This window comes from Portunus trituberculatus, chromosome 16, assembly GCF_017591435.1.
Source record: "Portunus trituberculatus isolate SZX2019 chromosome 16, ASM1759143v1, whole genome shotgun sequence".
Classification (NCBI taxonomy): Eukaryota; Metazoa; Arthropoda; class Malacostraca; order Decapoda; family Portunidae; genus Portunus; species Portunus trituberculatus.
Window position 1 is genome coordinate 6,661,728 of NC_059270.1, and position 16,948 is coordinate 6,678,675.

Here is a 16,948-nt window from a genome sequence, read left to right on the forward strand (position 1 = left end):
AGGGAATACACGAGGCAGAAACACACAATAGAACAACAGAGAGAAGGTTCATTTCACACAGCGATCCGGTATAGAAATGAAAAAAAAAAAGCCGAGATGATGATGATGATGATGATGATGGTGTGTGTGTGTGTGTGTGTGTGTGTGTGTGTGTGTGTGTGTGTGTGTGTGTGTGTGTGTGTGTGTGTGTGTGCTGAGAGGTATGTGCGTGCATAGTTTCCTTCAGGTTCACGTTTATGCTTAGCTGCGTGTGACCTACTCGGCCTGAGTCAGAAGGTAAGAAAGGATGGATCAGCACGGGGTGATCCTAACAAACACAACAGCCACAGGCGACCTTGACACGGAGATAACATCATTACAACCCTTATTCTGCATCCTGCTACTCCTACTGTGTGCGTTTCCTGTCTCCTGAGCTTCCTCTTCCTTCTCACAGCATTTTTTTTTTTTTCATGCCATTCTTTTCATTCTACTTTTTTTTTTCTTGTCCTTCCTGTTGTTGTTGTGCATCCTCATCCTCCTACTGTTACACTCACTCTCTCTCTCTCTCTCTCTCTCTCTCTCTCTCTCTCTCTCTCTCTCTCTCTCTACTGTTCTACCGACAAGAAGTTTCTCTGACATTGTATCCCATAACCTAACCTAACATAACCCTTTACTTATCTTCTACAGAACCAGCACTCAGGTGGGCCTTTTTTAATATTTTGTTGCCCTTGTCTAGCCTTCTCTCCTACTTAAATAATAATAATAAATAAATAAATAAGTCTCACTCATAATTCATCCCGTGTTTCACTCAGGCAAAGCAGAGAAACCTGCAATTTCCTGGCAAAATGCTGACATTCTCTCTACAAACAAGTCTCGAGTACTCACATCTGTCCCGCCCCACACAACACTTTCCTGACACTAAAAACTACCTATCCATTACGTCTTCCTTCCATGCCTCAACACCCTCCATCCTCCGTAACGACCTCCATCCTCCATCCTCCATCCACCACGCCCTTCCATCCACCTCTGTCACCTTTAACGCCCTTCAAACCTTGCCATTACGCAGCCTCTGATAATTGTATCCCTCGCCCTCCATCACTGTCTCCTCCACACCCTGTCTCTGTCTCTCCACACACTCTCTTGATCTGTCCCCGCCTCAGATAAGCAGGGATCATAAATTCTCAAACGTTTCAACGATCTGCTTCCACTTGTTACTGCTGATCAAGTGGGAGATTTTTGGAGTTTTAAGGGCGTTTTTTATATTTCTTGTGATGATCTAATAAAGATTTTCCAACATCACTAGAAAAATACATGAAAATTCAATTTCTATCTTTGTAGCCTTCGAAAACAGTCCTTATGAGAGCCTAAAGCGTTTCCTTGCAGTATTCTCTTTCCCAGCTTACCTTTGCAGAATCCCTCCCCCACCCCACCTCCCTCCAACCCAACACTACAGCCAACACTTCAGCAGACGTGAATTCTCCCTCACTCACCACAAACATCGTTTCCTCTTCACCTCTGTGGCACACATTCCCTCCTCTTCCCTCCTCAACCACAATCACACTCTTGATTACATTCTTGAGGCCGTTTAAATCTAACCCACCAAGAAGCCGGACCACGCACAGGAAGGAAGGAAGAAAAATATAGCAATAATAAATAGTCAAAACATACTCGTATCGCTCAAACTCATGATGGAAGGAGCTGCAATGTGGATGCAATTGCAATTTAGGTGGAGAATGGCACGCGTGACTCGTAAACTTGCAAATAAATGTGCATACACACTTATAACAAATTATGCACCTAACTCGTAGAAACTCAAAATGAAAAATATTATTACTTCATAACTCTCTTCTTTTTTCATTATGTAATTTGGGTGCACCACTTTATTAAGTCCTTGCCAGACCAACCGACGCTAAATCACAGGTATACGTCCGAACATGTAGATAATAAGTTATATTCCTCACTCGTTACATGAAATACTTTTGCTTTAGAATCCTTCTCTACTGGGCAAGTAATTCCACAGCGTAGTTTTCTTGAGTTTTAGCAGGAATCACTGACCACAATGATCTTAATTCTTCAATTACCAGTATGTTTTCCATCAAGGGGTGCTGCAGAGGAAAGGGAGGTGAGGGATGAGCCAAAAATCCAGAGTACGTGTTTGTGTATGAGTCACGAGGCACGAGAATGTAAAAGGAAGCTCGTAACAGGGAAAGGGAGGGAAGAGTGGAGGTACAATGCATGCAAACAACCAGTTTTTCTAACGGTGATATGATTCATAAATTATGAAAATGAGTTTGTTCACTGCATTTTGCTCGGTAAATGAATTGGGAGAATGAAAACACTGACTCTAAAGGTCATTATAGTTATCATTATACTCCTCTTTTACAACAATTTGAGTTTATTTGTTTCATATTCATTACTTTATGTATTCACTTTTTATCCCTGTATCTGATACAGGTTAAAATACAATGTGCACAAAATTAATGACAGAATTTATATTAGTAAGTAACGTAGTCAAATTTGATAAGAATAGAGGGAGTAAAGAAAATAGCTTCAGAAAGAGTGAAATAGATAGATGAAAAAACTCATTAGTTAGGTTATTAGTACAAAATCAGAACATTTTAGAGTAATATAAGAAGCCATGGATGTGAAAGACAGGTGAATATAGATAGATATGTGTTGTACAGAGACTGCTATATGTATAGGCCTGCCATCTTCTTGCTGCCTCCTTCCACTTGCAGCCTTTTATGTTTTTATTTTTCGTCAGAATACAAGCATGTCTACAAGTACAAATGCATCTGCTGGTCTTCAACATTATTTCCTGGAGAGAAAGAGCCACTGCATATCCTTAGTTCAACCACTACATGTATAACAGACAATGTAATTCCAAAGGAGATTTACTATTTCGCAACAGCTTTCTTCATTTCCTTAAGTTCTTATGCCCAGTTTGGCAAAATGAAATCTACGGGATAGAAAACGAAAACAGTTGCCCCGCATGAGGAGTCCCGCAGAATGGCATCCTGCAATATGTTGAGATAATTAATCACATGCTTAATGTCCCGGCCCCGTCACCCACCTGCCGGCCACCTAGACTCACCGTACGGAAGCTGCTACTGAACTAGAGACTCACTACACCATATGGAAAAATAACACTTGGTAATTATAACTTCCTGTGCTTCTCCTTATTCTTTGATTTTCTGCTTGATTCCCTTGAAATGAGTAATACGCCGTGAAGAGATTAGCGAATGATCAAGTATAGCACAGTGGTAAAAGTAAAGACAACCAGGATACTCGTAGATCCAATATATCATAACTACTGCCTTACTGGATTAGAATCACCGACATCAGTCAAGTGAGCCACCTTCTGGTTTAGGAACCTTAAAAAGATACCACCACAAGAAAACTAGATGATTTGCGGAGCCACAAACTCCTGTGAAGCGTCGACAGCCGGGGAAGTATGAGTGATGAGAACACGGTAGTGGAAGACGTACAGATGACTTAATGCTCAACACAATTCCAGTAAAGGAGAAAAGGAAAATATGGCGAGGCAATTGAGTAGACAAATTTGGGCGAGCAGGCTGAGCGAACATGGAGGTTGTGAGTGAGAGGTCGGAAATCGCAGCTGTCAAAATTAATAGGCAATCTCGACCATATGTCCCTTGGAGTAGCGGTCATCCCACTCTCTCAGCTCACGGTGTCGCCAAACACTAGATGTTTAACCGCAGGGAAAGGAGACCAGCAACAAGACACCCACTCACCGTCACTTATCGTCACTGAAGTCCGAAGAAAAGTCAGTCTTGAAAATTCTTTCCTTTCAGATGAAGAATAAGCTAGACGTGATGTCTAATATTGTGTACCTGCGGAATCTCAACGACTGGAAATGATGGGAAAGCAAGGTACAACTAGAAGTGTCCAATTCCTCATAAATGTGACGAAAAGTGGATTGCCGTCTGGAATCCCGCTACTAAACACAATTCTCAAACCAGATTATGACACCCCATTCTTCTCTTGGTTTCATTGCCACTGGACGAGGCGATAGGCGTCATCTGCTAACCAGTACACAAACGTAGATTGAGCACATAATTTCACCTGTCGATAGAACTTCCCGAGTCTTCAGGGAAAAAATTCACGGCTTAAATTTAACAAACGGGTTCTTTCTCTATCTGGCGGCGCAGGAAGTGATATCACGGCCCAAGATGATGAGTGGCGCAATGCCGATTACTATAATGAGCGGATTGGTGTGTTGGCTGGGCCTGGCCGTGACCCCTCAGCCCCTTACCGCAGAGGATACAGCCGAAGGACAGGAAGATCTCCTTCCCTCCTCCGTGATCAGCATCTAGGCAAATGACGGGGTGGTGAGGGGTAACGCGTGTAAGTGGCCGCCTCATGCAAGAAGTTCCGGTAGTGGTAAGGATCACTGTGTTTCCAATGCCGACATCAACGATAATATTAAAAAAAAAGTGCAAATCACCCAATTTCCATTTTGTCTCCTTCGTGACACGTAATGCAAAGGAGGAAATGACTTGCGGATAGTCGGTCTATTTGAGAATCCGAATAAGCATCAGGGAGTCCTGGCCGGCCTCAAGTGCTACATCCTTAGTTTCCTTAGTTATGTACACAAGTGTTGGATATATAGCATTCCAGATAGTGTATGAAAACTAAACGGAGTGATCCAAATGTCTTTTTAGGGCTCTGTGTCGCAGAGTTACTTGTCTTTAAACTATCACAATGATCTGCAAAGATAAGGCACAAGGCTATAACTATCTCGTCAAATATTAGCTTGCTATGTATGCCCTTTTACCTGCATATATGATACTGAATGTGGTACGAATATTCCTTGAGCAACTGCCGATTGAAGAGAGGGATGCTGAATTACTTCACAGACGACCTCGTGTTGTCCTTCATTTCTCGAGGGGGACTTACCTAACGTGCATGGAATGAAGCACACGTAAGACTCAGATCCCAAACTACCACAATGACAATGTAACTGTATCAGAATGAGTCATTTACTGTAACCACTGAAAGTTTTATCGATGAGTGATCAGCTACATAATTTGTTAACGTGGTATTCATCATCACTATCTGAAGGATAATGAAAGTAATTTTTTATGTAAGAGGAGAAAACTGTCTATACTATTTTTTCATTAGAATTTTATTAAGAAAAGGTGCAACGTCGATACAAATTTGATACAGCTGCAGCACGTTAACCCCTTCAATACTGGGACCTTTAACTTGAGATTTGTGTACGATTAGACCATTTTGTTGACATTATGACGGGTGTATGGAGGTCAGAAGATTAATGGACACAGTCTTCAATATTTTAATCCCCACATGAATTTCTGAAGGTCTATAAAATCACCCAAAACAGTAAGCAGAGTGAATATGGAAACGTGTTATGATACTGAAGGGGTTAACCAAATCATAACCTGTCACTGGAAACAGACTCATGCTGCAACGGAGATCATATGCTAACTGCTATTACAAGAAAGCGCTACCTTATCCACCAAAGAAACAACGAGGCAGGATCAGACTCGCATTCTTTTGTAACACGATCTTTATCACCTACCACTTCGTTATCGGTCACCGCAGCATGAAAGACGTCAGGGACGTTTAATACGAGGACAACAACTGCAATAACCGGATGCGTGCCGCCACACTCCTGGATCATTCCCGCTCATTACGACACAGTGGCTTTGATACATCTTATTGTGTATTATAATAGTGATTTGTGGCTGATAATGAATTCCGTGAAGGTGTTAAGTGTTAGAGAGAGAGAGAGAGAGAGAGAGAGAGAGAGAGAGAGAGAGAGAGAGAGAGAGAGAGAGAGAGAGAGAGAGAGAGAGAGAGAGAGAGAGAGAGAGAGACCCATACAGATAGACAGACAAAAGAAAGACAGACACAGAAACTGATACGCGCACAAAATATCATATATATAGAAAGATAAACTAAAAAAAAAATGAAGTTAGCTTGAAAGTAAAAAAAAAAAATAATAATAATAAACAGAACACGGTAGGAACTAATGCGGCATCACAGGCGAAATCCAAATAACTTTTTCAAAACAGAAGATATTTTTTCTAATTTAAGAGAGCGAAAAATCTGAATCACAATTAACATCTTTAACGCGAAGACTTTACAAGCTTCCATACACTCACCAAAATGTGTAAATCTAGTCAGGCCACTGGAATTATTGCTTCTTTTGCGTTAGTAGACTCAGTACGTAAGAAATTTATGACCCTTATCGCCATCCACTCTCTTTACCGAGCCTAAACTTCCTTCCTACTAGTCCTTGACATTTGCAACATTTCCCTCAATGGTTTCTTCCTCATTTGCTACGGCAGCCATCTCATTACTACTCCAGCCTTCCTTCCCTTTCTATCTTCCACTCCAGTCCAACCTCTCATCCCCATCTTGCCTCCACCTCCATCCCTTGTCCTCATCCACACTCCACTGTAGGTTTATTAAGCAAAGGAGATAACAGGGATGCTAAAGGCGCCACAAGGACTCCGGTGTACCATATAGAGATTACAACGTAGTGTGTATGCCTCTGCTGGCCATCCGTCACTCCCACACTCACCTCCACGCCTCTATTCTCGTCTCTTTCTGTTCGAGCGCTAGTCTGACCTCCTCCTCGTCTCTATACCTCTGGTGCCTTCTTGTATCGCCCTCACCATGTTCACCACCATTCACCAAGAGTTAATGTTATTGTTCCCTGTCAACGCTTTTAACTGTTACGATATGAATGACTTCCAAAATGTAATGATTCGTCTTTTCTTTTCTTTTTCATTTACAGCTATCTTTGGTAATAATGAGCTCAAACTTGATAAGGTTATATTTCAAAAAGATCTAAAAAGGAAATGGATCTCAAATAGAGTGGTAGATGAATGGAATAGACTCAGTAATCAAACTGTTAGAACTAAGTCATAAAGAAGCATTTAAAGATTAGACAAATTTATACATATATAAGGTTGATGGAAATATGGTGATGGGTACGCTTCATTCAGGGTCTGTTAAGTGTACACCAGAGGGCCTTTTGCAGCTTCCTTTATTTTCATATATCTTTAATTATTCACTGATGCAATGCCTGTCACTTCTTTTTCACGCATGAGAGAAGGAACTAAGCATGAAAAACTAATCGTCCCTTTTGTTCTTATTTTATCCCTAACGTGTGTGTGTGTGTGTGTGTGTGTGTGTGTGTGTGTGGGTGGTGAATATTTGGAACCGCCGCCCATACCCGCACATATACCACTCGCCGCGCCCTTCACTCCTACTCGCCGTGCCCACACACTCGCAGGTGCAGCCCAGCATCACCTGAACCTGAACAGTGTACGCAGCAGAAGACGAGGAGGGTGCAGTGCCCCTCAGGTGTAGGTGTGACCTTCACCTGATATCAACTGAGCAGCCTCCTACTTGACCAAGTCGTGCGGATAAATATGGACCGTGTAGATGCCAGTATACTTTTTAATGAATTTGTTTTGGCCTTCATTACCAGGATGTTTCATGAGCATATTATTTTGATAGTTTGTATATAGTATACAGTTGTTGTTATTGTTATTTGAAGAATACATTCATATTTGGTGAAAGAGGGAAACGGCCAGCCTTGACTGGCTAGTTTGAAATGAGTGTTGAGTGGTTAAATGGATTTTGAGTTCTGAGACATCGAACTAGAATGTTTCAAACCTACCCATTCACGGCGAGGACTTTGGCCGGCTAGCCCAGTACAGCTCAGCCCTTATTGCCGTGTGGATGTAGAGTGCTACATATATCGATTGCCGTGGATTTACAGTGTTGTGTGGAATACTTGGTGAGTTTAAAACTTTGTTATTTGTTATATTATAGATGTATTTAGCAGTGTGGATTTCATTGTAGACTTCATCTGTTAATAAGTTTAATTATTATAAGCTTCAAGCCAGTGACGAGGCCATTAAGTTGTTGGAGAGAGATTCGGTTTACTGTGAAGAAATTCTTAGTTATTTATCTTTATTTATTATCAACACATAGTAATGCAAGGCAATAGTTATTTAATTGGGTTAATGAAATCTTACGTAATTATTTAGTCTACCGTGAAGTCCACACGTTTAATATTGCGATTCGGTTGTGATAGATTGTGATAATTGAGAAAAATTGGTTATATCAAATTGGGTTAACGAAACTCTATACGAAGAAGTACATGTAAGACCTTTCTTTGTAGAATGATTCAGAGGCCGGTTGAGATCGAGATTCGATCTGTTCTTCGTATTTATGAGACAGGGATACAGCTTGGTGAGTGGTTACTAATTTAATTTATGTAATTGCTATACAATAGCTGACTTTAAAGGTAAATTCCCTCGATCACATTAATATAATTAGCTGTCTTCATTTATGGTTGTTATCCTTTCAATGTAATAACTATCTGATGATTATTTTTATTATTTAGTCAGCTATTGATTACCGTGAAACATTTTGAGGCATTTTGATAATGATGAATTGTGTGTTCGTGTTTGAATTGTTTGTTGTTTATTGGGACCAATTTGATTGTTTCTACAGTATTTATTAGTTGGGTTACCATGTACGAGTATGCGAAAACAGTTGGAGTAATGATTTCATTAATGACAATATTGTCTGTATGTAAACGTGCGTTTTGGATACATACCAGCTTATTTCATTTATTATACCAGCTTATTTCGTTTATTATATTAGATTGTAAGATGTGACCGTATTTACAGATACAACTTGTAGTCGAGTTAAAGTGCAATAAAGGTGGACGGCTACAGAGCGTTATCATCTATCCCAGTGTTGGACAACTAGGGCTTCTACAGAGCGATTGCATGAGTTTCAAATCAGTGACATGAAACCAGTCTGCCCTGCGTCGCCAATGTTGATTAGTATCTTCACTCTTTTTACCTTTCTCTTCATTCCTTTCACTGGAAACTGGAACTAACATATTTTTCTCCTTCCTCCTTTACATGACTTTAAGGGGTTCAAAAAGAAGACAGTAAAATATGTAAAAAAAAAATAAAGATGGACAACATTTGGACAATCTTTGTTTTCTCTTCAGAGTGAAATCCAGTAAAAATCTACGCATATTTAAATTTACTTGAGAAAAATCTTGTGGAAGATTTCATAAATAGATAAACCATAGACGCTTAACGCTACATCGCCTTCTGGTTGACGCCCCGAGAAAATTGCTTCGATCCAAGGTTGCCCAACTCAGGCGTATCTGGGGACGAGTAGCTAAAGACCCAGCCATATCTAAAAGGTCCAACGATGGCATGGAACAGTGTGACCGAGGCTTTCATGAGATTTTTGAGGTATAGATACTTCCAAGCGTGAACACAGTATGTGGAACGCTGCCTGACAGCTGACCACGCCTGCTGCGGCCTGAACAGTTACCCGCAAGCTGAAAAATGCAGGCTTTTCATGTTTACTATTTGGCGAACATCCGCGTCCAGCAATCACCTGCGTGTCTCCATTGCTTGCTGGTTTGCGTGCAGGCCATGGTTGCTATTTCCGGCCATAAACTTTTTATAGGCGTTGGTGTGTGCCGTGAAGATGGATATCAAGAATATCATTTTGAAACATCTATCCACATAAGCTTAAACAAATACAGCAAAAATCCTTAACAACCTCAAGTTCGGTATTTCTATTCTTCTAAGCAGTTATACTCGAGCGGAAACTGCGCATTTACCCTGAAGAACGACGAAGAAACGGAAACAAAACAAAAAGTAATATTGTGCTTGGTATGTTTAATGACCTCTCTGTTCTTGCATGCATAAGAAGGCATTATAAACCATTCCAAGTTTCCTGACACACCAATGGAAGCAGCAGAAAGAACATTATATGCATAGCACGTATGTTTCCTATTTAACATTCCACTTCCGTATAGTTAAGAAGATATCATCACTTATTACTCTTGATAACAATAAGTTCTTAGCCATTCTCTCTCTCTCTCTCTCTCTCTCTCTCTCTCTCTCTCTCTCTCTCTCTCTCTCTCTCTCATCAGTTTTCCCTTGGAGGTGGAAAAAAGAAGGCAAAAGGATTAGAAAAGGAGACTAAATAAGGAGAGGCAATAAAAGGGGAGGAATACATGGCATTAGAGAAGAACATCAGATACCAGGAAATCAAGGTTATTTGCTATGACTGATCAACTACGTGTGGGAGAACAGGATACAGAAAGGGTACTAGTGAAATAAATGGCAAACAAGACGAGAGGAGGGAAAAAAAGAAATATGAAAAATGGAAAAGTTTAAGAAATATAGAAATGATAAGAGAACGTAGGATGAGGAAACAGTGAAGCACGAGAGAATAAAAGAGGATGACGAAAGAAAATGAGGATAAGAGAGATAGGAAGAGAAAAAAAGTTAAGAGCAGAGAGAGAGAGAGAGAGAGAGAGAGAGAGAGAGAGAGAGAGAGAGAGAGAGAGAGAGAGAGAGAGAGAGAGAGAGAGAGAGAGAGAGAGAGAGAGAGAGAGAGAGAGAGAGAGAGAGAGAGAGAGAGCCAATTTAAGAAGCTACCTGAGAAAAATATAATTAAATGTGTGAGAAAAAAACAACTAATCTCTTTCCTCTTAAACTGGTGGCCCAGATTGGAGGAAAAAAGAAAATCAGAACATTGAAAGATTAATTTTCCCGCCGCTACCCGACCCTCATCCCACGTCCCCGCTTATCCATGTCTCACACTTCCCTCCTCCACCCCAAACACTCACGCCCCTCCGTCTCCACACAGTCACACCTCCGCCGCCTCTCTCATTTGTTCACGCGGACTGTGCGCTTTTGCGGTTCTCGTGATGCGCCACCACAGTTGTCTCCCGCGACACTCCACAGTCACGTACAAGAATATGTATACTCAATCCTACCTCATTTGCGTCCTAGGCCATAAAAATGGTCCACAAATATGCTGCGGCGATCGTTTACTGCTATGTTCCAGAGTGGAGGAGGCGCCGCTTCCTCACTCTGGACTTGGCAATCTTCGCTCCTTTTATTCTTCCGTTTGTGTTTTCATATGTAAAAACGCGTGCGGAGTTTTGGCATATGGTTTTTGGAACACACACACACACACACACACACACACACACACACACACACACACACACACACACACACACACACACACACACACACACACACATTGGTGCATGTTCACAAAAAAAAAAAAAAAAACCCAGCGAATGAACAATACAACGATAACAGTTTAAAGAACAATAAGCATAGTACAATACTTGAGTACATAGTGCGCGCGCGCACGCACGCACGCGCTATCACACACACACACACACACACACACACACACACACACACACATACACACTGCAGACAACACACATTTCAGGTAACATCCACTTAATGAGCTGCATAAATCTTTTACTGCTACGGTATTCCTTCGTCATTATTTTGAACGACGTGAGAATTGTTTTCCTGGACACTAGAAACGGAAAGAGATGGTAAATTTTATCTTTCCTCGGCTACAAAACAATTTCATCTTTCCTCAGCTACAGAAAAATGTTATCTTTCCGCAGCTACAGAACAATTTTAGAGACTAACATGAAAATATATAAAATGATGCAAGTAATCATGGGAAAATATCAAGCAACAAAACAGTTAAAGTGACGTGAAAGGCGGATAGAGATCAGCCAAATAAATAGCAGCATCAAGGCGAGGCAAGAAGGACTCAAGCGCTATACATCACCCAGACACCAGGACTTACTTGACGGCTTCCTCGTACAGATCCAGATACTCCTCGTAGCGCTCCCACACCTCTTCCTCGAACAAAGAACCTGAAGTGTAAAAAAAAAGAAAAATAAACACACTATGAACTGGGAAGTAACTTGGACTAAGGTAAAAGAAAAATAAACTTGTATGAAAAGATTACACGTGATAAAGACAGTAAGAAAAAGTAAATAAGAAAAAATAAATAAATGAGTAATTGAATAAAAACAAGTGACGTAAATCAAGATATGAACAACACTGTGTATGAATGTAGTGAGGAAAATGTCTAGGTTATTGTTATGTATTTTTTTGTGCATAACAGAGGCAAGGAAAAAGAATGAAAATGTGGTGAAAGAAAGGAACAATGCACGTATAAAGAGTTTTCCTTTTATCACTACCATCTCATTTTCGTCTCGTATTTTGCTGTAAAAGTGCACTTACAAAACAAACACCGTTGAAAGTCTCATGTGCATTACGTAAACCCTCAAAAAATTATTAGGAAGCTCAGAAATAAAAAGATAATCGTTTAATTCAGAAAAGCAAACGAGACAGTTATTTGAATAGTGTATGTTATTACGATCAGCCCAAACATTGGCTATGTGCCACTAAGGCTGTTGTAACAAGTGATATTAAGCAAATAACGTGAAGGTTGAACAAAACACAATAACGTTGGATATAGGAAAAGTATAAGAGTTGCCAGGATGTGGGAAAAGTAATGCTTCGGTTTGTTGTTCAGAAAAATCACCCTCAGTGCATTCATCTCAAACCCAATGTTCCCCGCACTGATGTGTTTCGTGGCTGGGAAGACTATCCGGTTCCGCGTGCCACGGCGTGATAGTCCGTGTCCTGTAGGGGTTCCAGCAGCGTGAAGAGCATCATACCTGCGGCCCATACCATCCATCAGTCAACGTCAGCCCATACCATCCATCAGTCAACGTCAGCCGATCGTCATCCATTTCCTTTTGCTGTTACCATGCAGCTTCCTCACCGTCCTACACTGATATATCGCAAATTTACTGTAACATAATATGATTCGCATCAACGCCTATAAAGTGATTCATATCGACATGCTGCTTTCACTTCCCACGCATCAGATGAAAGAAATAAAATGTTTTCTTCCACCTGATATTTAGAGACTGCTAAAGCTCGTATCACCCACTGGTCGTCTTGTCATCCGGTGGGCAGACGACCGTGAAAGTTACGTGAAGATCTTCCCTCTCCACCTCAAAGTGAGTGAGTCACGTCTGCTGCCTCCCACACACTGCACCGCACCTATTTGTCTGTACCAGCGGGCTTTTCCCAGGCGGGAATGAGCGCAAAAACCTCACTGGGCTCAGGTAGCGAAAGATGATGACAACAGGTGTGTGCTTATAGTACTTAATGAGCACTTACTTAATGAACCTTTCGGGTAACAAATCAGGTAAAGAATCTTGAGTGTAGATATGGAGATGACTGAGGCGTCATGTCGTTGTTAAATGAACTAACGTAAATATAAAAAAAAAAAATAAATAAATAAATAAGAAAAATAATGAAAAAAAATCACAACCTGAGACGTAGACTTTGGCAAAGTAATGGCAGTAGATGCGACACCTGCAAAGTCAGCACACTCAGGTGGACAGGTGGGGAGCGAGTCACGGCTTATTATACGCATTGAGACTCAATTACACAGACTGAGGCTCAATTACACAGACTAGGACAGAATTATGCATCATAAAAACCTGGAGACGCATAATTATTGAGATAACAAAAAAATAATAAAAACAGTGTGCCGGAGGACGACCAGTGTTAGAAGGAAGAGTCCCGTGAGGAGCTGGCGGGTGGTAGCTGTCGGCCGCTGAAGTCACGCTCTGGTCGGTGTTAATGGCACTTTGGGAAGACTGCAAAGAGTCAATCTAACGAGAACGGAGTGTGATCTGTCGCTGCCTTTTCCGTATCTCGGCCTATCTGACGGAGGCGTTTCTGTTGGGTTTGTTGTTCCTCTGGCAGCAAGATAAAGAGCCAATGAGTGAGTTTGGGGGATTTGCTGCAGGAACTGGTCATTACTGCTGTCTGGAAGAGTACGAGTAATCCTTGAGAGAGAGAGAGAGAGAGAGAGAGAGAGAGAGAGAGAGAGAGAGAGAGAGAGAGAGAGAACGTGACCACCTTCTAATGCTGTATATCGTTGGATTTTTTTTTTTTTGCTTTCATGTAAAATATTCAACTAAAATAGAAATACTATACTAAGAATATGCCATAGCTAATCCCTCAGCCAGTATACCAGAGAATATGCCATAGCTAATCCCTCAGCCAGTATACCAGAAAATATGCCATAGCTAATCCCTCAGCCAGTATACCAGAGAATTATTAGATGTCTTTCTTCCGAATAAAAGAATAAAGGAAAAGCAAATAATTCAACTATGATACAACTCTCTTGATACAAACCACGTGAAGGGAAGTCAGAAAAAGTCAAAACAGTGAAGTTATAAAGCGACAGTGAACGTGCAGTAGTGGTACATTTGGGCTCCAGTGATACAAGAAACACCCATTTTACCATCAAATCACCACCATTGTGAAGGCAGTCCAGCGCCAACAGGATGGACTGTGGCGAGTCTGTCTCCCTAAAACCACCTGAAATTGCAACATGAAAGTCTCTAACCTGACGCATTAAGGTGTGCGTGACTGAGTGATTGATAGTGTGTGTGTGTGTGTGTGTGTGTGTGTGTGTGTGTGTGTGTGTGTGTGTGTGTGTGTGTGTGTGTGTGTGTGTGTGTGTGTGTACAGAATGTCTTTACACTTGTTAGGAAGGAAATAACTAAGATATCGCAAATGCAAATGCAGTAACCACAAAGAGAACGCCTTTTGAATAATTTATGCAGCCCCTTGTGTTTTACGGCTTCATAAAACCAATCAAGTCACGAAAGGAATGCAAACAAACGGCAATTAATTCAAGAACTGCGTTAAATTTAAATTAATGCATTGTTAACCCTTGTGTGTGTGTGTGTGTGTGTGTGTGTGTGTGTGTGTGTGTGTGTGTGTGTGTGTGTGTGTGTGTGTGTGTGTGTGTGTGTGTGTGTGTGTGTGTGTGTGTGTGTGAAGGACTGAAGCTTGTAATTCGTAACAACACCAATTTTGTGGTCGGTGTGCTTGCTTGACTCGTTTCGTAAAACATCGCTGGGTTTTCTGGACCTGAGCTACGTGAATTAAGCCACAAAAGTATAAGTATGAACATAAATTCTACTCCACCTTGCAGCACATGTATTTCTTTCTCTTATTTATTCAACCATAAAAACTAAAACCTTGCAGTTTGAATAGCGTTGAACACAGACGCTCGTTAAAAGTTTCTCAGCGTTTTCTTCCCCTTAAACCTCATGGAAATAAAGCAGATTCTAGTAAGGAATACCTATACGCCTATCACGTCATCAGTGTCTCTCCCACATCCTCACCTGGACCCACGAAGGGAGAGACACCTGTACTAACCCCAGGAAAGGTATAATGTTACAATCATAGGAGTACCTGAGCTAAAGCCAATAACACAGGAAGGGAAGGGGAAGCAAGTCATCAAGGGTATCTAAATTATACGGTAAGGAGAGCCGAGGTGCCTAAAATGGTACGGCAATCATTGGCGGGCCGTAGTACAGTAGGCCTGTTTAAAGCTGAGGCGCGTCCCTGCTGCTGATGCTGACTGTGCTGCAGTAGGCCTATCATGCTCTAACATAATTTAGGTAAAAAGAAAATCCGAGCAGCTGAACAAGTGTTGTATGATGAGCATGGTGGTAAAGTACTTACAGACCCAATGCCCTCTCGAAATTCCAACCCACCTCCTAGTCTCCTCGAGCTGCCACGGTGAACGATTGGACGATTAGACTGGATGAGCCAAGACACATTCCCATTAACCTTAACCCCGGCCCCTGGGTGCAGCGTGACAGGCATGGGTGCAAGATACTCCAGCAGTGAACGTGACGACAGGAGACAGCTGAGAGATGCGGTCAACGTCCATCTAAACAACCAACACCTCATTTGCATCTGAGTAATGAATGATGATATCCGGAGTCCTTTCCCTCCCACGGCCACGTCTCCCTCTCTCTCTCTCCCTGCCTTCCCCTTTCTTCTACCCTTCTACCCCTTCCTCTTTCTGCGGTTTTCATGGCTAGTACACAGCGGCCACGCGCGGACCGCTTTGCCTCGCGGCGATGTTGGCGTGGGGATGATGGCGACGCTGCGCCACTCATACGAAGCAAAACATGATACCGTTTTGTACAAGGTTAGTTTGGTGAATGAATCAGAATTCAAGAAACGCTAATTTCTTTTTCATTCGGTTCCTTCTATGTGTATGAAGAACCTACCCCTACCTCTATTACTACTACTACTACTACTACTATATCATCATTACTATATATATAGATGTTGGTTACACATAACTCATTTATGTACGAGGAGAAAAAAAAATCCCCTTGCGTGCTCATGCCTCTTCTCTGTGCCCGGCCTGGCTGCACCACAAACCCACCGAGCCACTTGGGATGATTGTCCCGGCGCTGTTTGCGGAACTAATGCTTCCTGCCTGCTCCGGGAAACACTTCTCCAACAGGAAGTGACAGCGGGCACAGCCTTGGGAGTGTTGGAGTGGTGTGGTGGTGATGTATAGAAGTGTCGTGGTAACCGTGCACGTCTGGCCCTTAAGGCGCCAACAGTGCTTGCTGCTTCCTTCAAATGGATTGTAGGTTTATAAATGGGACTCCTAGTGTCGTCTGGAGAAGCGTCTAAGAATACAGCATGTTCGCAACATAACCATATCAAAAAGGGTAAATTAATAACTTATTAGACTAATATGTATTTTTTGTTTAAGTGAGTCGCCCAAACGTCACCAGTCACAATTATCATTATCACTAGCTCCAGCCATTGTCACCCGTAATAATGCTGCAGCGATCCTAATATCGTATCACCATTGTGCAGTTGTGTGACAGCTATAAATGAAAAAAAGGTATAAGTAAATATTAACCTGAACTATTTTAGTGAATGGCTAATTTTCTTCTCTATCTTTGTTAAGTCATCAGCTCGTGTTTTGTTCAAGAATAATTTTCATTGGAGGATTAGCCCCAATGAAAATTACTCTTAAACAACACACGAGCTCCATGTCACGCACCGTGTGTTGGTGTGATGCTGGTCTTTTAGAAAGTCCATGGCTCCCACAATGTCTGTGGTTTATCATTTTCAGGCAATAAGTTCACCAGTAAACTACATAACTCCATAAACGTGTGAGTATTTGCCGGGAGACGTGAGATTACTGCAGGAGTCTTCCATCTTTGTTTGCAGGG

At 41.6% G+C, this 16,948-nt stretch overlaps 1 protein-coding gene and 1 long non-coding RNA gene across 2 annotated transcripts in view; one reads left to right on the forward strand and one right to left on the reverse strand.

Annotated features, from left to right (window-relative positions):
- LOC123504617 overlaps nt 1-16,948 on the reverse strand; it is a 518,452-nt gene that overhangs the window by 424,633 nt on the left and 76,871 nt on the right. Inside the window, exon 5 of the mRNA XM_045255282.1 lies at nt 11,656-11,725. Coding sequence (XP_045111217.1) covers nt 11,656-11,725 — 70 coding nt within the window. The remainder of the gene's footprint in view (nt 1-11,655; nt 11,726-16,948) is intronic.
- Nucleotides 7,244-8,986, forward strand: LOC123504620. The gene is made up of 2 exons (XR_006674893.1): nt 7,244-8,235; nt 8,679-8,986. It is a non-coding gene; the product is annotated as an uncharacterized LOC123504620 (long non-coding RNA).